Below are 25,668 nucleotides of genomic sequence, written 5' to 3'. Positions count from 1 at the left end.
ATGAATCTTTGGAATTCTTAATAATTGGAGCCGGCAGAGTATTTGCCTATTTTTAAGACGCAGACGGGTAAACAAGAGGGTGAAAGGTTATTTATGTGTAGACAGCAATGTGGGTTGATCAGAAAAGCCAAGATCTTACTGCGTCCTATTTCTGAGACCCACAATGGCTTATTTTATATATAAAGAGGCAGGTGCTGCTTGTTATGGTGACAGTAAAATTGAGAATCATGACAGAAGTGTACAGCTTTTCCCAATATCCTGTCTTGAAGATGTTTTGAATACCAGCTGAATTTGGGGCTATAACAGCATGACATGACTTACAGCTTCTCAGCTTCAGTGTTTGATCCTGAATATTTGCGCATCATTATTTTAATCTAAAACATAATCAGGCTACAAAAAGAATTACCAGGTTCAGACGATTGAAGGAATTTGACTCGCTTGAAGAAACTAAAGAACTTGACAGGGTGGCTCAGTGGTTAGCACTACTGCCTCACAGTACCAGGGATCCCGGGTTTCATTCCAACCCTCAGGGGACCATGTGTATGGGCTTTGCATGCTCTCCCTGAGTTTGTGTGGGCTTTCTCTGGGTGCTCTGGTTTCCCTCCCACAGTCCAAAAGATGATCAGGTTAAGTGGATTGGCCATGAAAAATACACGGATGGGATGCTCAGTGTGGACTTGATAGACCAAACGGCCTGCTTCCACACTGTAGATAGTGTATGACCAGGGGAAGTTTTCCCCTTATGGGAGATGCTAGATGGTGGGGTCTCTTTTAGCACAGAGGGTCCACAGCTATTAAATTCAAACTTAGAATTTCCAGAGTGTGGAAGCAGACTATTTGGCCCATCAAGCCCACTCCACAGAGCATCCCACCCCAACTCTCCCCCCTACATTTCCTCTATGGCTAACCCAATCCAGCCTGCACATCCCTGTGACACTGGGGGCTTTTTAGCACGGCCAATCCCACAAACCTGCACATTTTTGGGCTGTGAGAAGAAGCCAGAGAATCTGGAGGAAACCCATGCAGAAACGGAGAGAATGTGCAAACTCCACACAGACAGTTGCGCGAGGATCGAATTGAACCTGGGTCCCTGGTGCTGAGAGGCAGCAGTGCGAACCACTGAGCCACTCCAAACTGGAAGCTCAATTTGTAGATTTGAAATGAAGACCAATTTTCAGAGCATATACAATTGTCTGTACTACACAGTCTAACACTCTATGTCCCATGTTGATCTTGTCACAATACGGTCTCAGCTGATCTTTTGTTTCCACTATTTCTGCCCTAGATGTAAAGGTGATGCACTGAACTGGTTTTGCAGATCGATACGTGGCCTTTCTCTTACACCAGGCATTGTCTCCATTTTTGGGCTGTGCACTGGAGATGGAGTTAACACAGCAAACGTGCATTTTCTGTTTGTACTGAACCAGCTAATTTCGTTACAGCATGAGGAGTCAAACTTTAGCTAACACATGTAGTAATTAAATCCCCACTTGCCTGTCCACCACATGCATTTTATTTGAAATACAAACCAGAAAGTGCAAATTTGGACTGCTGTGTTTCAGAGAAAGATATGTATTTTTTTATAACTTGAAGAAAAGGTGGAATTACATGCTGAACACTAATTGATGATGCAAAGTCATGAAATATTGTTAAGAAGATTGTTTCGAACAAACTGGCACCAGGTGCCTTTGGGCTTCAAACTGAAAACTGCCCCACAACAATATTTGGATTGGTTTTAAGTTTGTCACAGATTTGAGGGACAGTTGCTCACTGCCTGTCAGAAACCTGCAAAGAGGAGAATTTCTAATTCAAGCAAATACCTAGGTCAAAGTGACCAGCCAACAAATTGAGGATTACCATGGGAGGCAACAACAAAACAACAAAAAGGTGAGAAGGCCCCTCATTTTCCCTTGGGATTTGGACCCTTCATCCACGGACGTTGTCCCTTTTTTTCCCCCAAAGTTTCCATCTGCGATATTCCTGCAAAGCTGCATCCACTTTGTGAGTGTGTGTGCTTAGATTTAAAGGGAGTATTGCTTAAGGGTGCAAGTTAGTAATCTTTCCACTGATTAAAGGGTACATTTGCTCATAAGAAGTGGGTTTTCGGTATTTTGTTTATTAATGAAACCTGGTGTGAGTTTTGTTTATCTTTTCTGGTGGTCACAGTCAGGCGCATTAACTGTCCTCGTGATTAAATTAGTCACTTGTGACCTGTGGAAGAGTGGGGTTTGATTTCAATCAGTGTTGTGATGCCACATAAAAATCCAAGTTTGTTTTCATCAAAGCTGCTCCTTCTCCTGGAGCTGAGGTTTCCAAACATTAGGGCACTTGCTCAATGACTGTCTATGTGTCTGCAGATTGGCTGCTTTCCTTTAGATTTATAGAGTCATAGTGCCATACAGCATGGAAACAGACCCTTCAGTCCAACTTGTCCATGCTGACCAGGTATCCTAAGTTAATCCAGTCCCATTTGCCAGCATTTGGCCCATATCCCTCTAAACCCTTCCTAATCCATCCAGATGCCTTTTAAATGTCGTCACTGTACCAGCCTCCACCACTTCCTCTTGCAGCTCATTCCATACACGCACCACCTTCTGTGTGAAAAAGTTGCCCCTTCAGGTCTCTTTTAAATCTTTCCCCTCTCACCTTCAACTATGCCCTCTAGTTTTGGACTTCCCCACCGCTGGGAAAAGACCTTGGCTATTCACCCTATCCCTGGCCCTCATGCTTTTATAAACCTCTATAGGGTCACCTCCTCAGCAACTGGAGTTCCGGGGAAAATAGCCTCAGCCTATTCAGCCTCTCCCGATAGCTCAATCCCTCCAGCCCCGGCAACATCCTCATAAATCTTTTCTGCACCCGTACAAACTTTACAACATTCTTCCTATAGCGGGGAGCTCAGAGTTGAATGCAGTATTCCAAAACTGGCCTAACCCATGTACTACATAGCCACAACATGATCTCCCGACTCCTATACTCAATGCACTGACCAATAAAAGCAAGCTCACCAAACACCAGCTTCACTGTCCTGTCTGTGGCTTGTTTTTCCACTTGCTTCATTCCAATGGGTATTTTACACAGTTTACACTAAATGGGATTACTCCAGCTGAATGAGTAACTGTGGTCGGTTTTGAAGGTGTGTCGTAAAGGGGGAGGAGGTCTCGCCTACTTTGCAAAAAGGCGAGAAATTCGGGAATAGTTTTTGAAAAAGGCATTATAGTAGATCAGGAATTAACCAATTTGAATAGTGGGGCAAGTTGGAGTGGCTGATGGCCTATTCCTGCTCCAAAGTTGCTCCAAAGGGGTGGCACGGTGGCTCATTGGTTAGCATTGCTGTCTCTCAGCACCAGGGACCCAGGTTCGATCCCACCCTCGAGCAAATGTCTGTGTGGAGTTTGCACTTTCTCCCACCCTGGTTTCTGCCGGATACCCCGGTTTCCTCCCACAGCCCAAGGCTGTTTTGGCCATGGAAAATACAGGATTACAGGGGGAGGGTGTGGGATGTGTTTTGGAGGGCTGTTGAGGACTTAATGTGCCAAATGGTCTGTTTCTACACTGCAGGGATTCTCTGATTAATGCCAGGCTTATGCTGCTTTTGCAAATTTAAAGCTCGAAACAAAAGAAAAACCAAGTAATTATTTATTGAAATAGCCAGAAGGAGGATGAAGCAATCGAGCCTGACAAGGGAAGTTAAGGACAGCATAAAGGCAAAAAAAAAGAGCATACAATACGACACCAATGCAAGAACTGGGAATAAAGAGGGTGAAAGATGAAATATGGGAGTAAGCTAGCTAGTAACATCAGAGTGTAAGAGTTTTTTTTCCCCCCCTGAGATATAAAAGAGAAGAGAGAGCCTGGAGGAACTGAATAGGTACTTTGCATCAGTCTTCACAGCGGAAGATGCCAACAGTATTCCACAACTTCAAGACAATTGGGGGGCAGAGGTGGGTGTGGTGGCCCTCACTAAGGAGAAGGTGCTGGGGAAGCTATAAGGTCTGAGTGCGGATAAATCACCCAGACCAGATGGACTAGTCCTCAGGGCTCTGAAGGAGATGGCGGAGGAGATTGTCGATGCATTGGTGATCTTTCAGGAATCACTAGAGTCAGGGATACTCCCATAGAGGACTGTAAAATGGCTGATGCAAAACTCCTGTTTAAAGAGGAGGGAGGGCAGAAGATAGGAAATTATAGATCTTGATCATTAAAAAGATTTTAGAGTTCATTGTTAAGGAGTACTCAGAAGTGCATGTAAAATAAGGCTGAGTCAGCGTAACTTCATCAAGGTTTTTTTTTGGGGGGGAGGGGCAGGGTGGGGAATCATGCCTGACAAATTAGTTAGAATTTTGAGGAGATAATGAGTAAGTCCCGCTTTGTTAAAATGATCTATTTGAATTTCCAGAAAACCTTTGACAAGGTGCTGCACAAGAGGCTGCTCAGTAAGAGCCCATGTGATAGGGGCAAGATTAGCGGATTGGCTGACTGGAAAAAGACAGGGAGTAGGGATAAAGGGGTCTTTTTCAGGATGGCATCTGATGACTGGAGGAGTTCTGCAGGGGTCACTTTATACACTGACAATCTGAACAAAGGAACTGAGGGCATTGTGTCATCTTCAAACTTAGCAATTAAGATAGGTGGACAGGCAGGTAGTTTAGGGGAAGCAGGGAGGCTGCAGAAGGATTTGGGCAGGCTAGGGCAGTGGGCGATAAAGTAGAAGATGGAATACAATGCGGGAAAGTGTGAGGTTATGCACTTTGGTCAGAAAAGTAGAGGCAGAAACTGTTTTCTAAATGGGTAAAGGCTTCAGCAATCTGAAGCACAAAGTGGGGATCCTAGTCTGGATTCTCTTAAGGTTAATTTGCAGGCTCCATTGGCATTTAGGAAGGCAAATGCAATGTTCATATTTATTTCCTGATCAACCACAATCAAATCATGGTACAGTCTTCATGCACTGAATAGCCTAATTCTGCTCTATATCTTCTGGTCTAATGGAGATGGGAAGTGTATTTATGAGATTTTAAAAATCTTTTGTGGTCATTGAATTGCTCAGCCCAATAATTTTCTACATAGAATTTTTAAAAATTGGACAACAAATGACAATTTTTTAAATGTTATTTTATTTGCAAATATAAAATTTTGAAGATCAAGCTCAGGATATGTTCTTGGTGTTTGCTTCTCTTCAGATCCATCAGTCAAGTACGTTGATAAGGACAGAACCAGTCTGAGTGCAGGCAATGGACTAAATCCTACTGACCACAGCTACAGTCATACACCAAGTGGGCACTCAATCGCTGGCAAGAGAAGAGGTATGCAGAGGGTTGCACAATCTTAAACAACCTTCCACAGTCCCTCCCTGTTCAGGAATTGCAATGAGACACTCCAACATTTGATATGGAAGGCATGAAGAATAAATATCAGCCCAAGTCTGCCCCTGACACTTGGACATTATCTGCTTACCAACTCCATTATCTTCATTGGGTAATGTTTCCAATAGGGACCCACTCAGCAGTGATGGGGTCTACCACACACAAGGGGCACTGTGCAGGGAGGGTCCGGGTTAATACACTCACAAAACAGTCCATGGAGGATGGTGTATACTTTGTGCATTTTTTCCTGTTCACATAACCCTGATGACTGAGGAGTGCAGACGAACATTGTGCAAATTATATAAATCGACTGAAACTTCAGTGCTCACTTTTAGGGTCTATTTCGAAGTGTTCAAGATTTGATTGAACCTCATCGCTGGGTGCCAGAATCCTCATTAGATTCTTCTATCTGCTGCAGGCAATTGCAAACTAGTGGAGAATGTATGCCCCAGGGTGAGGTGTGCTTCGTGGGGAGGGGGAAGGACTAAACAACGGGGAATATGAACAAAACGCTCAAAGGACATAATGAATGAAAGAGCTCGTGATCTGGCTGGCAGTGTGTACAAGTGCCGTACACTGGAGCCTGGTCACAGTTCAGAGAGCAGGCACTGTCTGGTCCTGATGATCAGCACTGTGCATACAACAAGCCCAGGCAAGTTTACACAAGACTACATTTGGCCAAGTTAATATTTCTATTGGAACATTATCCTTCTTGAAGATTTGTGCCATTCCATTCCTTCAGTTTTCTTGCAAAGGGAAAGTATTCCGTGCGCGCGCGCACACACGCACACGCACACACACACACACACACACACACACACACAGAGACACAAACAGTTCCAATTTGGATACGATCTCTCAACACAGTCAACTGTACAGGCACATCCCTCAGAAAGTGTGGGCACTGGGGTCAGTCATTCTAATGAGCTCAAGAAACTAAGCTTGGAAACGAGCCCAAAGCACAGCGAGCACACAGGGTCGTTTTGAGAGAGCAGTTTGTTCAGAGAGAGATTTGACCCGATGATGGAGGAGTCACAGGTCCTTCCTCTCGGAATTTCTCCACAATTACTTTCACAGCTGTCACTGCCGGGGGGGGCCAGGAATTTGTTCCCAGTCTGACTGGTCAGATTCGCTGATCCTTTTTAGCCGGGCCAGCTGAAATCAGGCGGAAACCTGGAACTACAGTCAGCTCAACCAAGAAGCACTGACAAGGTCAACCAGGGCATTACAGAAATGGTCAGGGAAAAGCTCAGGTGCAGAGGCAATAAGGTTGAAGAGTGCCTAGCACTGCAGACCAGCAACATATCTGACAAGCCACCCCAGGTGATGTACTCCAATGGGTAAAGGAGAGATGGAAGTGGTACTGGTCGGATATCCAGAATGTGGCCAGGATCCCTGGGACTTCCCAGCTGCCATATTCCGGATCTCTCTCTCTCTCAGGGTGCACTGGAATGCATTTTCTCCAGGCAGCTCTCCCAGAAACTGACCAGACGGTTCTCCTTGTTGCAGCAGAAGTCACTGAAGTCCTTAAGTAGCCGGTCAGCGAATTTCTCATCGCCAGTAGCACTGGAGCGCCATGTTTTGGTGAGCATAGTGTTGTAGGCCCAGTTGTAGCCAATTCTCTCCTCACCAAAGAGGCTCTGCGTGCTGGAGCTGGTGGAGTTCCTTCGCCGTCTCTGCTGGCCACTCGCGAACTTGCGTTTCGAATATGGCAACTGAAGGAAAACCGTACCTGGGAGAAGCGGAGAAAACCAGCAATATTATGTTAACAGGCTGTCTCTGCAGACTGGGGCGTCTTCATCTCCATCTAAGGGAGCAGCTACTGGCTTCACCTTCTCCTTTTCACCCTTATGTTTAAAGCGCTAGACAAACCTCTTTTACAGCTTCCTGTGGGAATTTGTAACATAATGAGCCCTAAAGCACTGCCCTCATTTTTCTCTCCAACAGCAGATGTGAGGCCTATAGGTTGGACACATCCCAGGCACAGGGAGCAGTGGCCTGATGCCAAGGGAAGGATGTCCATGTGCATGGTCTGTGCCCATCTTCCTTATGCCAACACTGCAGCCGTTTTTGCTGCTCAGCCACACTCCATGCTTCCCAGTTGTGCTGTAATCATTTACACCTCATCTGTTTCACACCAAAGGAGGCCGTTCAGTCTATTAAGGCCAGGCTGGCTCTGGGCATCAGCAATTTAGCCTGTCTAAATTGCCTCCTTTTTCGCTAAACTTATCCAACACCAAAACCCTCTTTTATCTCGCACCATCACTGCATTTGTCATCTAATTATTCCCAAAGACATGTTGGGGACAGTGTGATTGAGCAGACACATTGACAAATGATTTGGATCTTGGTAGCCTCAGAGCGAAGGGACACGCCTTTAGACCTGAGATGAGGAGGAATTTCTTCAGCCGGGGCAGGGGGGGGGGGGGGGGGGGGGGGGTGAATCTCTGGAGCTCACTGCTGCAGAGGCCTGTGGAGGCCAAGTCATTGAGTGTGTTCAAGACAGGGAGAGCGAGAACGACAGCGTGAGCGAGAGAGAGGTGTTCCTGATTGGTAAAGGGGAGCCAGGGTTACGGGGAAAAGGCAGAATGGGGTTGAGAAACATATCAGCCATGATTGAATGGTGGAGCAGACTCGATGGGCTGAATGGCCTAATTCTGCTCTGACATTTCATGGTCTTATACAGAGGACAATTTTGTAGTTTGTAGATGGTTCAAAACTAGGGAGAATTACAAACCGTGAAAACAGAACTGTCTAGAACCTCAAAAAGATATTGAAATGTTGATGGAGCAGGTGATTAGGTACCAGATGAAGTCCAATGTAGAGAGGTGTGAGGTGATACATTTTGGTACAAATTACTAGGAGAGGCAGTACAAAGAGTATGATTTTAAATAGTGTGCAGGGGCAGGGAGACCCAGATGTACATGTGCATAAGTCATTAAAGGTGGCAGGACAGATAGAGAAAGCCGTTAATAAAGTATACAGTATTCAAGGCTTCATTAATCGTGGCTTAGAGTACAACAGCAGGGAGGTTATGATGAACTTACATAAGATGCTGGCTAGAGCTCAGCTGGAGTACTGCACATGGTTTGGGGCACGACATGATAGGAAGGATGTGAACACACTGGACAGAGAGAAGCACAGGTTTAGGAGAATGGTTCCTGTGATGAGAACCATCTGTTATGAGGAGAGGTTGGAGACAGTGAGGCTGTCTTTTGCAGAAAGCCATGGGATGGCCCATTAGAAGCTTACAAATTCATGAGGGGTCTGGGGTAGAGTAGTCGAGGATAAGCAGTTCCCCTTGTAAATGAATTGAGAACCACAGGGCACAGTTTAAAAGCAAATTGCAAAAGAAGCAGAAGCAAGATCATTAAAAAAAATCTTCTCTCATCCAGGTGGTCTGGATTCAGAATGTACTGCCTGGGAATGTAGTGAAGGCAAGATCAACGAGAGTATTCTTTCTCTTTAAATAATCCAAAGTGCAGGGTTTCAGGGGAAAAAAAACACTAATGCAGAACACTTGTGTAGGTAGTGCAAGCTTGAGGGACTGAATGGCCTCTTCCTGCATCATCATAATTTCTGGGATATATCGGGGACAGTGGGATTGACGCTCTCAGCTGAAATATAGACAAAGAAAGAAGACGATAACTAGGTCAAAAAACAGTATTAAGAAATAGAGGTTATTTTTGATGGAACAATGTAGTTTGAGGCTCAGGATAACCCAAGTGGCAGCAGAAATTAGCTTCTGGGTGCTCAGGAAATCATATGTAATGGAATATAACTTTGAGAGAGATTTGTTTTGTCCTGTTCATCTTAAAAGATGATTAAAAAATGTAGCTTAGGTGTTTGCTTCATGGAAAGCAAAGTAATAGCTTTGCTTTTTTTAAAAATTAGACAAAAGAAGCATGAATGGGTGCAGTCAGGTTCACACACAGGCAGGGCTTTAGTTTTACTTTCAGTGGGAAAGTTGGTTTTTTTTTGGAGTTGAAGCTGCTAGAACAGCTCTCTCTCTGCCATTACAGAAAGCTCGAGTTCTCGCGCTGCTACTAGATTCAGTCTGTCAGCGTTCCTTCTCCTGGACTGTAGATAGCAAGTGATGGAAATCTGTTTTGCTGAATTTGTCTGTGCCTAGGGGGGGTTATCGGATGCTGCTATATTGGAACAGTTGATAAGCAGGAGTTAAAATATATTATTTTGTTAAATATTTTGACAGAGCCAAAGTTATGCCATTTTTTATTTGTATTTTAACTGAGTTATAAGAATAAAGTATGTATTACTTAGTAGTAATTTGTAGTAGTAGTTTGACCAATCAAATCACATCTGGAATACAGCACCTCACACTTGCCTGTCAATAAGAAAGAAAAGTTAAGGTCTAGTCTACTTCCTTGATGTGATTTGAAGGTGCTCAGTCAGATCCATAACAACATCTCCCAGTGACGTGGTCACTCCGAGTGCCACCTGAATATACCGAGCCCAGAACCCGAAAGCTAGAACTCACCAGTGACATGAATATACTGTGGCTTGTTCTCTGCAGGGAAGTTAAATGCTGAAGCAGTGTACTTGTCTTGGACAAACCCAAACCTGTGATAGCAACAAAAGCATAAAAAGGTAAATGAAAGCAGAAATTCTGGCCACTCCGATAACCAGACTACCCCAATCTGTAGTTACAGTAATCCAGATGTTCAGCACAGAAACAGACCCTTCGGTCCAAATCATCCACACCGACCAGATATCCTAAATAAATCTAGTTCCATTTCTCAGTGTTCGGCCATTATCCCTCTAAACTCTTCCTATTCACATACCTGTCCAGATGCCTTTTAAACGTTGTAATTATACCAGCCTTCACTACTTCTCTGGCAGCTCATTCCATACATGCACCACCCTCTGCGTGAAAAAGTTGCCGCTTAGGTCCCTTTTAAATCTTTCCCCTCTCATACAGTCATTGGCTGATCCGATAATCCTCACCTCCACTTTCCTGTCTTATCCTATAACCCTCAATGATTAGGGATCGGTGCTTCTCGGACTTCAATATTGACCTAGCCTCAACAGCTTGCTATGGAGAAGTATTTCAGGGATACACTACTCTCAGAGAAAACAAAACCTCACTTCTGTCTTAAATGGGTGACCTCTTACTCAGAGTTGATGCCCTCTAATGCCAGACTTTTCCACAACGGGGAACAACCAACTTTCCCAATATTATTTTTTGTTATGCACAGACCTCCGAGAGGCCCCTGCTCACCTTGGCCTCTTCCATTCATTATATACATTTAAAGAATGCCTCATAATTTGCTTTTATATTACTTATTTCTTTACCCTCCAGCTAGTTTTCTCCCTCTTCATCATTTTGGTTTTTTTTTGGCTTCCAGAACTTGCCCAATTGTCTGGTTTACTATTAAAATTTATCTCAATGTCTGGTTATCTTTCCACTTTATCCAATTCTCAACTTCCTTGGTTAATCCTGGCCAGTTTACCCCTTCCTAGAATCTTTCTTCCTCACTTGTACATACATTTGTTTTGAGTCATGAACTATTTTCTCAAATATCTGCCATTGTCTATTCACTTTCTTTTCAGATGCTAAGCTTCCTTCTCAATCCACTTCAGCCCTCATTCTTTTACAATTAGCCTTATCTAAGTTTAGCACAGTTGTTTCTGACCCATGGTTCTCACTCTCAAACCGCAAGGTAAATTCTGCAATGTTATGGTCACCCTTTTTTTGGGATGACTTCCACTGAAATACTTTATTAAACCTGTCTCACTACACATTGTCAGATCCACAATAACCTGATTGGATTCACAGTTCGAGGAGATGGTCTTGAATACTCTCAGATACAAATAAATTCCTCCTTGTGGCTTCCTCTGCTGACTTAGTTTTCTCAATTTGAAGATTAAAGTCACCCACGATTAATGTACTGACCTTTAAAAACATATTCCATCGTTATTCACCGATTTATTATACGTCTCCTACTTCCATCAGTGGCCCTCAGCAGCTCCCCTTATGACCCTGTTGTGCCAATGTGACTGGAATTTCTTCATATCAGCATTGGTGATTCTGGCTCCCCCTGCCCAGGTCCTGATGGTTAGACTATTCTTCACTAATCACGCCTTAAAATCTATGTCAACAATCCTGACAGCTGCTGCTGTGGCTCGGTTGGAATGTAATATAAATGCACCTTCTTTAAAGGCAAAGATAGGAAGATGTTGCTCTTAACATTGAAAGCCAAGTCTGACTTCTCCGCAAACACAAGCCCGAAGCTGCACTGCTGAGAACAGACAGTCTTTGCCCACTTCCAATCGAGTGGAGTTCACAGCAATGCTCCTGCAGTAAACACCAGCTGCAAATCCCAACATCGCCAGCCCCTTAACGCGCTCAGTCACATATCACGGTTCAAAATCTCAATCTGAAAAAATGCTTTTAAAAACAGGATTTCTGTTATCCAGCTGGGGGAGTTTTACTCAGGCTTTTACCTGTTCATGGAACGTGGGTGTCACTGGTTAGGCCCAGCAATTATTGCCTAGAGGGTAGGTAAGAGTCAATCACCTTGCTGTGAGTCTGGAGTCACACGCAGGCCAGACCAGGTAAGGATGGCAGCTTCTTTCTTCAAAGAATATCAGCGAAGCAGATGAGTTTTTGCAACAATTAACAACAGTTATATGGTTGCCATTAAGACAGCTCTTTATTATTGAGATAACAAGGTGTAGAGCTGGATGAACGCAGCAAGCCCAGCAGCATCAGAGGAGCAGGAAAGCTGACGTTTCTGGCCTTGACCCTTCAACATCAGCCTTCCTGCTCAGCCTGCTGTGTTCATCCAGCACTACACCTGGTTATCTCAGATTCTCCAGCATTTGCAGTTCCTACTATCTCATTATTTCTGAATTCAAATTTCACTATCTGCCATGGTGGGATTCAAAACCATGTCTCCAGGCATCAGTCTGGGGGGTTCTGGATTGCTGGCCCCGGGACAACAGCACTGCCTTCCATTTTGTTATGTACACACCCGAGAATTTGGTATCAAGACAAAGTGCTCAATGAAAAGGCAAGATCTTAGGCACAAAAGCACTTTTTATTGTGCAGATGCCAAATAGAACTAGATGTGTGCTGCCTGAGATATACCAAGCTCTAACCTTACTGTTACATTGTGAAAAAAAACATATTCTCTAAACTCTATCAAATTTTCACCTTCTACCTAACACGACCAATCCCCCTCCACCGACATCTTCATCCGCCTAGCCGAACTTGTCTTCACCCTCAACAACTTCTCTTTCAATTCCTCCCACTTCCTACAGACAAAGGGGGTGGCCATGGGTACCTGCCTGGGCCCCAGCTAGGCCCGTCTCTTTGTAGGTCATGTGGAACAGTCCCTCTTCCACACCTACACTGGCCCCAAACCCCACCTCTCCCTCCGTTACATTGATGACTGTATCGGCGCCGCCTCGTGCTCTCACAAGGAACTCAAACAGTTCAGACACTTCACCAACACCTTCCACCCCAACCTCAAGTTCACCTGGACCATCTCTGACACCCCTCTCATCTTCCTGGACCTCTCTGTCTCCATCTCAGGCAACCACCTAGAAACTGATACCCATTTCAAGCCCACCGACTCCCACAGCTACCTACCATACACCTCCGTCCACCCACCTTCCTGCAAAAATTCCATCCCCTATTCCCAACTCTTTTGCCTCCACCGCATCAGTTCCCAGGATGAGGCATTCCACTCCCGTACACCTCAGGTGTCCTCATTTTTCCAAGGACTGCAACTTCCCAACCTCAGTGGTCAAGAACACCCTCGACCGTGTCTCCCGCATTTCCAGCAACTCATCCCTCACACCCTCTCCCCGCAATAACAACCAAAAGAGAATCCCCCTCGTCCTCATGTTATCACCCCACCAACCTCCGGATACAACGCATCATCCTCTGACACTTCCGCCTTCTACAATCTAACTCCCCCACCAAAGATATTTTTCCATCCTCACCCTTGTCTGCTTTCTGGAGGGACCACTCTCTCCAGGAGTCCCTTGTTCGCTCCACACTCCCCTCCAACCCCAGCACACCCGGCACCTTCCCCTGTAACCGCAGGAAGTGCTACACTTGCCCCCACACCTCCTCCCTCACCCCCATCCCAGGCCCCAAGATGACATTCCACATTAAGCAGAGGTTCACCTGCACATCTGTAAATGTGGTATACTGTATCCATTGTACCCGATGTGGCTTCCTCTACATTGGGGAAACCAAGCGGAGGCTTGGGGACCGCTTTGCAGAACACCTCCACTCGGTTCACAATAAACAACTGCACCTCCCAGTCACAAACCATTTCAACTCCCCCTCCCATTCCTCAGGCGACATGTCCATCCTGGGCCTCCTGCAGTGCCACAACGGTGCTACCCGAGGGTTGCAAGAACAGCAACTCATATTCTGCTTGGGAACCCTGCAGCCCAATGGTAGCAATGTGGGCTTCACAAGCTTCAAAGTTTCCCCCCGACTACTGCATCCCAAAACCCGACCTCCCTAACCTGTCCTTCCTCCCACCTAACCCCCCCCCACCTCAAGTCCCAGGCCCATCTCCTACCTACTAACCTCATCCCGCTCCCTTGACCTGTCTGTCCTCCCTAACTCCCCACCTGCACACACTTTTATTGGCTCTATCCCTGCCTCCTTGACCTGTCTGTCTCCTCTCCACCTCTCTTCTCCTGTATCCATCTTCTCTCCACCTTCCCCTCTCTCCCTATTTATTTCAGAACCCCCTTCCCCCTCCCCCATTTCTGAAGAAGGGTCTAGGCCCGAAACGCCAGCCTTCCTGCTCCTCTGATGCTGCTTGGCCTGCTGTGTTCAACCAGCTCTACACCTTGTTATCTCGGATTCTCCAGCAACTGCAGTTCCTACTATCTCTAGCTCAGTCCACACTGTGCCAATTATATCCAGTGGGAGCAGTTCTGCCATTGCAAGGTTGCTCCAGGGTCCCAGTGCCCTTACACTACATCTGTGGCCTGAAAAACAGGACACGAGGAAGTAGTTCACCACACAAGTATTTACCTTACACATTACAATGAAACAAAAATTTTGCAATACTGACTTTGCGAAGTACACTATTGCTGGGTTAATAAGGGTACCGTTTAAAAATGAGGATAAATATCCTGCCCAAGCCAATGGAAGCAGCTTGGCACTGAGCAGCTATTTACTTAGGGAAAGTCAGCACTGGGCTGCACAAAGAACATTTTGCATTTGAGAGAGTAAGGAATTGAGTGAAATGCTATGAAGTGTGTTGATGCAATGCAGCTCTCACATAGAAATTGTGAATAAGGCAAGCTCAGGTACCCTCTAGTGGTGAGGGTCCGGTACTGCCAGTTCGTCTTCAGGGGAGCCCATGGACATGATCGATTTGGATTTCCAGAAGGCCTGTGGCGAGGTGCAGTACAGGAGTCTGCGAATGAGTCCACGGTGTTAGGGGCAAGGTACTAGCATTGACAGAGGATTGAGCTGACTGGCAGAAGACAGAAAGAGGGGATAATGGGGCCTTTTTCAGGATGGCAGCTGGCAACTCTTGGAGTTCCGCAAGGGTCATTATTGGGACCACAACATCTGTATTACACAGCAACAATCTGGATGGAGTAACTGAGGGCACTGTTGCTAAGTTGGAAGATGACAACAAAGATGGAAGGAAGGACAGGCTGTGTTGAGGAAGTGGGGAGGTGGTAGAAGGACTTGGACAGACTAGGACAGTGGACAAAGCAGTCACAGGTGGAATACAATGTTGGAAAGTATGGGGTTATGCGCTTTGGTTGGAAGAATAGAGGCGTAGACTATATTATAAACAGGTGAAGACTTCAGAAATCTCTATCACAAAGGGAGTTGGGAGTCCTAGTTCAGGGCTCTTTTAAGGTTAACATGCAGTTGGCAGTTAGAAAGGCAAATACAGTCAGTTCTGCTATGTGTTTCTTCAAAATGAATTGGCTTTAATGTGATTGAAGAATTTAGACTATTATTTGTAGAATGCAAACTTTCCTTACCTGTACTGGCTATACCACAATTCTGGCCCCATTAGTTTAAATGGGGTGGCTACTGCGTGGTTTTCTTAATAAGACGAGGTTGCGCGAGAACTGACTATCATGTTATTTCAGAACCAAATGTACAACATTAGTATTCATTTCAGGAGGACTATGATACAACAGCAGAGATGTACTGCATTTGGAATATTGAGAGCAGTTTTGGGCCCTGTATCTAGGGAATAATGTGCTGACCAGAGGAGTTCACCAGAATGACCCCAAGGATGAAGGGCTGGTCATATGAGGAGTGGTTGAGGACTCTGGGTCTGTACTTGGTGGCGTTTAGAAGAATGAGGAGTGGATCTGATTGAAACAGAGTACTGACAGGCCTGGATAGAGGGGGCATGGAGAAGATATTTCCACTAGTTGGAGAGACTAAGACCTGAGGGCACAGACTCAGAGTGAAGGTATAGCACTTCAGATCTGAGATGAAGGGGAATTTCTTCAGGCAGAAGGTGGTGAATCTGGAACTCATTGTCCAGAAGGTTTTGGAGGCCAAGTCATTAAGTGTGTTTAAGACAGAGATAGAGAGGTTCTTGACTAGCAAAGGGGGTCAAGGGTTACAGGGAGAAGGCAGGAGAATGGGATTGAGAAACATATCAATTGTGATTAAATGGTGGAGCTGAATGGTGTTTATGGTCTTACGAAAGTGAAGAAACAGTCTGAACAAGGAGGACAGTTAAGAGTCAACCACATTGCTATGGGTTAGGAGTCACATGCAGGCCAGACCAGGTAAAGCGGGCACATTTCCTGGGTTTTTACATCAATGGAAAATAAGATCATGTCACCTGTCAATGTCATCACTTGACATTTAATTCCAGACTATTAGTCTTTTAAATCTAATTCAAATTTCACCATCTGCCATCAGTAGGTAGATTGTTTTCCAGGTGAAGATCTTTTTATAACAGAACTTTTTAATAGAATCCCTACAGTGTGGAAACGGGCCCTTCGGCCCAACAAGTCCACACCAACTTTCACAGCATCCCACTCAAACCAATCCCTCTATAACCCACCTAATCCACACACCCCTGAACACTACGGGCAATTTAGCATGGCCGATCCACCAAGCCTGCACATCTTTGGACTGTGGGAGGAAACTGGAGCGCCCAGAGGAAACCCACGAGGACAGGGGAGAACGTGCCAACTCCACGCAGAGTTTACACTGTCTGAGGGTGGTGCTGCTGACGGAAGTATCCCGAAGTATTGTACCTGGCAAGAATGGCCTCTTGCAGAAGCTGCATCCGATCCCAGTATGTCTCAGGTTCGAACCCTGAAAAATACGAACAGCAGTACAGTGAGAACAAAGAGTGTAAAGACCAGTGCTGTCTCTTCATAACTGCGCTGGGAGTGGATCAACTGGTCACTAAAGCTAACCCTGATTATCACAAATGCCTACTTCTTCAATGCATCCCAATGTCTACAAAGTGTCCCATTCACCCCACTGTGGTAGGGCCCCAAGGTGTCCCATCCATCTCCAATGTCTTGTACATGTCCCTTCCACCTCAATGTCTAAAATGTGTCCAATCCATCCCACAGTCCCCATGTCTTTTACATCCCCCATATCATTCCCAATGTCCTATACTCACCCCATCCATCATCAATATCCCCTTTAATGTGACCCTTCTTCAGAACAGAACTAAATGCCTTCTCTGCACAGATGCTGCCAGACCTGCTGAGTTTCTCCAACATTTTTTGATTTTATTTGTTACCATCTTCTTAGTTGTTAAACTCTATGAATCTAAGCACTGAGGGTGGCTGGAGCACAGAGTGTGCTCAGGGGTGGAGGATTTCAGTGTCCACCCCAAGAGTGGCTCAGCAAAAATGCTATTGATTGAGCTGGTCAAGTCCTAAAGGACATAGCTGCTAGACGGCATCTGTGGCAGGTGGTGAGGGGTCGACAGGCAGTAGAATTGAACGCCATCTGTAACCTCATGGGCCAGCATATCCCTCACTCAACCATTACCATCAACCCAAGGAAAAAAACCCTTGTTCAATGCAGCGTGCAGGAGGGCATGCCTGAAAGCTACCAAACAGCATTAGCAGCAAGTGACAGACAGAGCTAGGCGATCCCAAAACCAACACATCAGATCTAAGCTCTGCAGTCCTGCTACATCCAGTGGTGAATGTTGGTAAACAGTTAAACAACTCACTGGAGGAGGAGGCTCCACAAATATCCCCCTACTCAATGATGGAAGAGCCCAGCACATCAGTGCAAAAGATAAGGCTGAAGCTTTCACAGCAGTCTTCAGCTGGAAATGCCGAGTGGATGATCCATCTTGGCCTTCTCCAGTGGTCCCCAGCACTACCGATCCCAGTCTTCAGCTAATTCGATTCACTCCACACGATATCAAATGTTTAGAGACACTGAATGCTGCAAAGGCTATAGGCCCCGACATTCTGACTACAGGACTGAAGACTTGTGCTCCTAAACTTGCGGCTCCCCTTACCAAGCTGTTCCAGTGCAGTCACAACACTGGCATCTACCCGACAACATGGAGAGGAATCCAGTCCATAGGATGATCTGTCCTATCAACGGGGGATAAACTGCAGAGAGCAGCCAGTCTACTGGGTGTGGCCAGGGAGATACAAGCTTCCCAAGGGAGATTCCAGGGCCCAGTGGGGGGGAGTGGGGGGGGGTGGTGTGCAGTGGTGTTGTGCAAATTAAGTGAGTGCCTGGAAATGGTGAAAGGGGGAGATAGGAGTGCTTATGAAGGGGGAGAGGGAAAGAAGCTGCAAACAAAGAAATAGCTGGGATACGGGGAGGGAAGGAAGGAAGGACGGAAGGAAGGACGGAAGGAGGGACTTGCAAATTAGTATGCTTTCATTGAACAGTCTATCAGTCACTTTCAAAAGAAAACATTTGTTGCTAACGTGTGCTGTTGTCTTAAGCCAATTTAAATGATATGGTATAACAAGGTGTAGAGCTGGATGAACACAGCAGGCCAAGCAGCATCAGAGGAGCAGGAAGGCTGACGTTTCAGGCCTAGAAAGAAGGGTCTAGGCCTGAAACGTCAACCTTCCTGCTCCTCTGATGCTGCTTGTCCTGCTGTGCTCATCCAGCCTCTGCAGTTCCTGCTATCTCTAAAATGATATGGTGCCTTGGAAATTAAAGTTTGCTTCAGTTGTACATTTAAGTTTAATGAAGTGGTGATGATTGTTGAGGATATTGAACGCATCTATGTGAATCTATAATGCTCTGTGTATCAACACAAATATAGAAAGTAACACCACTCCGTGACCAAAACTCACATAATGAGGTCTCCCCACAATAGGAAAGATACTGTGTAACTTTAGCGTGCAGTAAAGATTTACCAGGATGTTGCCTGGTTTGGAGGGGTTGAGCTACAGGGAAAGGCTGAATAGACTGGGGTTCTTTTCCCTGGAGCATCAGAGGCTGAGGGGTGGCCTGAGAGATTTATAAAATCATGAGGGGCATGGAGAGGGTAAATATAAGGACTTTTCCCCAGGATAGGGGGAGTCCAAAACTAGAGGGCATAGGTCTAAGGTGAGAGGGGAAAGATAGAAAAGGGACCTGAGCAGCAACTTGTTCACACAGAGGGTGCGGTGCAGGTATGGAATGAGCTGCTAGAGGAAGGGGGGAAGGCTGGGACAATAACATTTAAAAGGCATCTGGATGGGTCTGTGAATAGGAAGGGTTTAGAGGGATATGGGCCAAATGCTGGCAAATGGGACTTAGATTTATTTAGAATATCTAGTTGGCTTGGATGAGTTGGACCGAAGGGTCTGTTTCTGTGCTGCACTCTATTAGTGAGAATGAAAACGTAGCCCCTGAAAATGCAAAAACTACACCTGAAATTCAAAATATAGTCCGCAGGAAGAGCTCTTGGAAAAGAAATGAGTTCGCCTCCTTAAGTGGATAAGTGACAGTTCCAGCCCCTTCACCATGACATTTCCTTGAAACCCCCCCGACAGTTATATTATTTGATTCCTCTCAGTGTACGGTAAGACAGCGAGACACTTACCATCAAAGAGATGCTCTGTGCCTTCCTTCATCAAGCAGCTGATATTAAGAGGGATGAAAAGTTGTGTTCGCAGTGGGTCTCCGTACAGGTAGCTGGGTAGAGCAAACGGACCCTCGAGGACAGGCACCAAGAGAAACCCACAAGAAGTGGCCTTTCTGTGCCAGCCTTGCACCTAGGTGAGTAAATTGGTGACAGATTAATCAGCCTGTGATTTAACCAGGCCCAGTACAACAGCAAAACGACTCTATGCCCTGCTGTGTTCCAGCTACAATGGTTTGCAGTTACAGCACACATTTTATTAACCGGGGTCCATGGGAACCAGGAGTGTGCTAGTTAATCAAATATTCGGAGAATGAAGAGCTACACATTGCCGCAATAAACCCTGGCTAAGCAAAGCTTCGAGGCTTCAACATCCCTCAGAAACAACACACCTCCTAAAATCAACATCAGTGACTGAAATGCAATGCCCGCACATCACTGTTATACTTTACAGCATAAATACTCGGACGATCACGGTAAATTGTGGTATTGAACATTTGCCAGTTTATCGAGAATGCTGGTTGATCAAGGTGCCAGTTAAAACAAAGTTTGCAGTTCGTTGTCAAATGGTGATTAGCAGCTGGTACCTCTGCCCACTTTGGCCATATCTTTCACTGACTCTTATTCCTGTTGGCACTGGATCTATCTTACCCAGTTAATCATAGAATTCCTACAGTGTGGAAGCAAGCCATTCTGCCCATCGAGTCCACATTGGCCCTCTGAAGAGCATCCCACCCAGACCTATTCCCTTAGTCTATCCCTGCATTTTTCATGGCCAATCCAGCTAGCCTGCACATCTTTGGACTGTGGGAGGAAAGTGGAGCACCCAGAGGAAACCCACACAGACACGGGGAGAACGTGCAAACTCCACACAGACAGACACCCGAGGGTGGAATCGAACCTGGGTCCCTGGGGCTGTGAGCCAGCAGTGCCAACCACTGTGCTAGTGCACTGCCATGGTCAGGGCATCTATCCTCAACTGCTCAACAAGGTCCCATGTGACAGCTGAAGAAATTTAAATTCAATTATTCAATTCATCTGGTTCACTGATGTCCTTTTGGGAAGGAAATGTGCAATCCTTACCCAGGCTGGCCTACATGTGACTCCAGGCCCACAGCAATGCCCCCTGAAATGGCCAAAGAGGAGATGTGGCACAGGGACTATTACAGATGCGCAACAAATGCTGGCCTTACCAGCAATGCCCATATCTGATGAAAGAATACATTTTAAAATCAATTCCTGCCTCTGTTAGAATAGAGATAGGTGGAGTGGAGTCGGGTATGAGATTCTGGAAACATTCTTGCTTCCCACAAGAGTAAAACCCACTGTGTTTCTGGGGTTAAAATTGCCCTCCTCAAAGAATTTTCATCAGTTTGGAAAGGTTTTCCATATGATTTCACTTGGACTAAAAAAAAATCAAAGAAACCAGCTGCAGGAAACAAAGAACAAGAGCAGAGCTCCAGGGTTTATATGACCATTCTATCAGATCATGGTTATTCTGTACCTGCCTTTTAAATCCTAACAAAAACACAATCTCATAACTGAAACTTCAAATGAACCCTGTTCTCAAAAATGAGTAAAATTAAGAGAGCAGAAGACAGGTGAAGGAGGAGTTTAATTGAGATAAATGTGAGGTGCTGCATTTTGGGAAGACAAATCAGGGCAGGACTTACACACTTAATGGTAAGGTCCTGGGGAGTGTTGTTGAACAAAGAGACCTTGGGGTGCAGGTTCATTGTTCGAAACTCAATTGGTGGGTAGTCAGCAAAGTAAAGAAGGCATCAGAGATAGTAGGAACTGCAGATGCTGCAGAATCTGAGATAACAAGGTGTGGAGCTGGATGAACACAGCATGCCAAGCAGCATCAGAGGAGCAAGAAAGCTGATGTTTCGGGTCTGGACCCTTCTTCAGAAAGGTGCTTGGTACACTTGCCTTTATTGGTCAGTGCATGGAGTGTAGGAGTTGGGAGGTCACGTTGTGGCTGTACAGTAGTGAGGACAATTTTGGAATACCATGTTCAATACTATAGTCTCCCTGCTATAGTAAAGATTTTGTTAAACTTGAAAGGGCTCAGAAAAGATTCACAAGGATGTTGACTGGGTTGGAGGGTTTGAGCTATACGGAGAGGCCGACTTGGCTGGGGCTGGAATTTGAGAGGCTGAAGGGTGACCTCATAAAGGCCTATAACATCATGAGAGGCATGCATAGGGTGAATATTCAGGGTCATTTCCCCAGGGTAGGTTCACCAAAACTAGAGGGTGTAGGTTTAAGATGAGAGGAGAAAGAAATAAAAAGGATCTAAGGGGGTAACTTTTTCACACAGAGGGTGGTGTGTGTATGGAATGAGCTACCAGAAGAAGTGGTGGAGGCTGGTACAGTTACAACATTTAAAAGGCATCTGGATGGCTATATGAATAGGAAGGGTCTAGAGGGGGATGGGCCAAACGCTGGCAAATGGGACTGGATTAATTTAGGGTATCTGGTCAGCATGGACGAGTTGGGCCAAAGGGTCTGTTTCCGTGCTGTACAGCTTTGTGACTCTAAATGCGGAAGCAATGAAACAAGATACCAGAATGGTTAGATACAAGAGAAGAACTGGCTGCTCGGTGACGAGCTACCAAAATGAAGGGCCACCACACAAGTCCCATTGCAAACTCTGAGAATTCAGTCTCTGGGCTTGGCAGGTATTTATCGCTGATTTCTAGATCCCTGTGGCCGGTGCTGAGTCACTTCTGTGAGCAATGTTGAACAGCTGGTGATGTTGACATTTGCCTCTGTGATCATAGTCACTCCCAGCCAAAGTGGATTCTGACAGCGTGTTTGAGGGTTTGAATTCAGTGAGACACTGCTACAAGGTTATGAAAGCAAATCTTCACCGTGCTTAAATTTAGATAAAATTAGGCAGAGCTAATGAAACAGACTGTGAGATAGTCATCCAGATATCATGTAGCAAGCGAGAGTCATTTTGAAAGGTACCAGCCATTAACTTGCTAAATAACCCAGAACATTATATGTGCTTGACACAGCGTCAGCAGTGACTCATCAGGGACAACAAATCTCAACTTAAAGCTTATCAGCTGTTTGTGTTGATGGACATCTTTGACATTGTTACCTGTATTCACTTTCTTAATGACTAAAAAAACTGAAATAAAACAATGGCAATGAGGTGGAGGAACGGGAAAGGGAGCGAGTTAGGAAATGGGGAGAAGTGGAATGTGAAGAGAGAGAGACGTATCAGGAAATTGGTGAAAAGATGACACAGAATGTCAGAAACGGGGGCAAAAAGAGAAGGAGCAAGAGCTTGATGGGAAAAGGGCACCAGTGTGTGCAGGAGGCAAGTCTGAACCACTTAGGAGGTTGAAGGAATTGGGAGAAGGTGAGGACAGATTTTAAAAAAAGAAACCGATTTAATGGTCATTTACTTCATGGTTAAGAACGTATAACTGAAAAGGAATGATTCAGTTTTCAACAAGTTATTGTTTTATATTAAAAACACTCTTTGGTCTCTCCTTGAAGTACAAAGAGAAGTGAGCAAATACTTGCTTCTTTATGATTGTACTGAAAGGTGCCACAGGCTTTCTAAAAAAAAAATCTACTGGTAAAGCATTTCTCATTTTGTGTTGATTACTGTAACTCACCTTCAGGACTGCAAGCTTTTCTCCCTTGCCATCTCAGAACATATCAGGACCTCCTCTACAACTTCATGCATCCTGTCACACCAGAGGGTTGGACTGGTTTGCCATGAGGTCATCGGGAATATACTTCCTCCGGCAACTCATTCCTTTTACGCATAACTCCCCGCCTGTGGGAAAAAGTTGTCCTCAGGTCCCTCTTTCCCGTCTCACCTCAAATCTATGCCCTCTAGTTTTGGACTCCCTTACTCTGGAGAAAAAAAAACTTTGACAACTCACTGTATCCTCATGCCCTCACGATTTATGAACTTTGAAGGTCATCCCTCAGCCTCCTATGCTCCAGGGAAGAAAAGGTCACAGCCTCTCCCTATAATTCAAACTCTCAGTAACATCCTTTTAAATCTGTTTTGTACCCAGTGTAGTTTAATAACATCGTTCCTGTAGCAGGGTGGTCTCCTGTTTTACTCACACTAAGCCTGTATACTCTTGGCTCAGATGCTGGATACCTGCATCTCTCACTTCTGGCTGCAAGCCAAGAACAAACCTTATTGCTCTGGCTGGGAACACAGTTAAGCGTCAACATGCTCAATACCATCCAGATCAAACCAATACAGCTGGCCCACACCCCATCTACTTCAACACCCACTGTCTCCACCACTGACACTCAGTAGCAGCAGGGTGTACCATCAATAAAATGCAGTGCAGAAACTCACCAAGGCTCCTTTGAAAGCATCTTCCAAAACTTCGACCTCTGCTATTTACAAGGTTAAGGGCAGAAGATGCAAAGGAACGCCATCACATGCAAGATCCCCATAAAGTTAAATACCTTTCTGACTTGGAAACATCCCGTTCTTTCATTGCCCTAGGTTAGAATCTGAAACTGCTCTCGAACAGCACTATAATCACATATGGTACAGCTTTCCAAGAAAGTGACTCACCATCAGCTTTGGGGGTTGGGCAATAAATGCTGGCTTTGCTATAAAACAGGCAGGCAGAAAATCACAGAATCTCTACAGTGTGGAAAGAGGCCATTCGGCCCATTGAGACCATACGGATCAATCGAAGAGCATCGCACCCAGACCCACCCCACATTCACCATGGTTAACCCACCTAGCCTACACATCCCTGGACATTTGAGGCAATTTAGTGTGGCCAATCCACCTAGCCTGTGCATCTTTGGACTGTGGGAGGAAACTGGGGCACCCAGAGGAAACAGACATGCAGAACATGCAAACTCTACATCGACAGTTACCAAGGATGGAATCGAACCTGGGTCCCTGGTGCTGTGTGGCAGCAATACTAAATCACTGCGCCTCCGTGCCGCCCCCTATTCTATGCAAATAAACAGTGAGGAGCAAATTCCTCACTGGCAATCTTTATAGATTCCAGAAGCTCTGTACCTGGATTACAATCAGGTGTCAGGGACCGTTGGAAAGTCGTAGCAAAATGCCGTGGATGCTGGGAATCTGAAACAAACACAGAGAATGCTGGAGAAACTCAGCAGGTCTGGCTGCATCCATGGAGAGAAAGCGGCTCACGTTTCAGGCCGAGTGTAGAAAATACTATGCCTCCTGTATCTGCCAGAAGTAACAGAAGAACCCATTTTCTAGGGACTTTCAGTTCTGGAGAGTCAGGCCAGACTCAAAACATCAACCACCTTTTCCTCAGGATGCCGTCAGGCAGTTTCTCCAGTGTTCTCTGGAGCTGGTGCTGGTTAGGAAAGATTACATGTAGCAAGGAGACAAGAGTGTCTACTCCTTCTGAAGGTGTAACTGTGCCGTCTGATGCCACCTACCATTTCAAAGAGCATGGCTGATGTTACTGCCATCCAGTGCAACTTGACTTCAAAGGCAGCATTTATCGAGTAGTTGCTGTGGTAATAGCAGCTGCACCATTCAACCCGGTCTGAGCGGTTATTGACGTCCACATCGAGGGTCACCGTCTTTTGCTCAGGGACTGTGGCAGCTATGCAGGAAGAAGGTCAAGAGAAAGCAGCCAGAACAAATTAAAAATTAGCCGCAAACCTCAATGTGTTAAATACCACAGGATTAGCAGGGTGGGAAACGTCAAAAGTGAAGCATAATTTTTAAACTTAAATCAAGGTCATCGAGGAGGGGAATCAAGAACCATTGCTGGTTTTGTACAAAACTGGGTCAAAAATCGGTAAATTTCTTCCCCAAAAGGGTGCCAATTGCAACTTTCAGAATGGTTTTTGTCAGATTTTGACATCGAGCAAAGGGTGCTCCTGCAAACCAAGTTCAGGCACAGACTGCCTGCTTCATTAAGACTTCAGTGTCCACTTACTTTTTAACGATTTTGTCCTGTTTTGGCCCAGTCACATCTGTTTTTGTCAATCCCCTAACTGGAGATGCCTCTAAAGTAGAGTCTAAACAATGCCAGTTTATTCGGGCAGGAAGAACAAATAACGAAGAAAATTACAGCACAGGAACAGGCCCTTCGACCCTCCAAGCCTGCGCCGATCCAGATCCTCTGTCTAAACCTGTCGCCTATTTTCCAAGGATCTGTATCCCTCTGCTCCCTGCCCATTCATGTATCTGTCTAGATACATCTTAAATGACACTATCGTGCCTGCCTCTACCACCTCCACTGGCAA

At 45.5% G+C, this 25,668-nt stretch overlaps 1 protein-coding gene across 4 annotated transcripts in view; it reads right to left on the bottom strand.

Moving 5' to 3' along the window:
* Window positions 1-5,145: 5,145 nt before the first annotated feature.
* Window positions 5,146-25,668, bottom strand: part of depdc5 (DEP domain containing 5, GATOR1 subcomplex subunit) — a 177,219-nt gene continuing 156,696 nt past the window's right edge. For all 4 annotated transcript variants that reach the window (XM_048556254.2, XM_048556255.2, XM_048556256.2 and 1 more), the window contains 5 exons: window positions 24,850-25,019; window positions 19,384-19,555; window positions 16,610-16,670; window positions 9,861-9,943; window positions 5,146-7,095 (listed from right to left, as the gene is read on the bottom strand). In XM_048556254.2, coding sequence (XP_048412211.1) covers window positions 6,800-7,095; window positions 9,861-9,943; window positions 16,610-16,670; window positions 19,384-19,555; window positions 24,850-25,019 — 782 coding nt within the window. In that variant the 3' untranslated portion in view covers window positions 5,146-6,799. The remainder of the gene's footprint in view (window positions 7,096-9,860; window positions 9,944-16,609; window positions 16,671-19,383; window positions 19,556-24,849; window positions 25,020-25,668) is intronic.

The sequence above is a fragment of the Stegostoma tigrinum genome, chromosome 26 (assembly GCF_030684315.1).
Source record: "Stegostoma tigrinum isolate sSteTig4 chromosome 26, sSteTig4.hap1, whole genome shotgun sequence".
Lineage (NCBI taxonomy): Eukaryota > Metazoa > Chordata > Chondrichthyes > Orectolobiformes > Stegostomatidae > Stegostoma > Stegostoma tigrinum.
The sequence above is the reverse complement of the archived record's forward strand: the minus strand, read 5'-3'. Positions and strand labels throughout refer to the sequence as shown.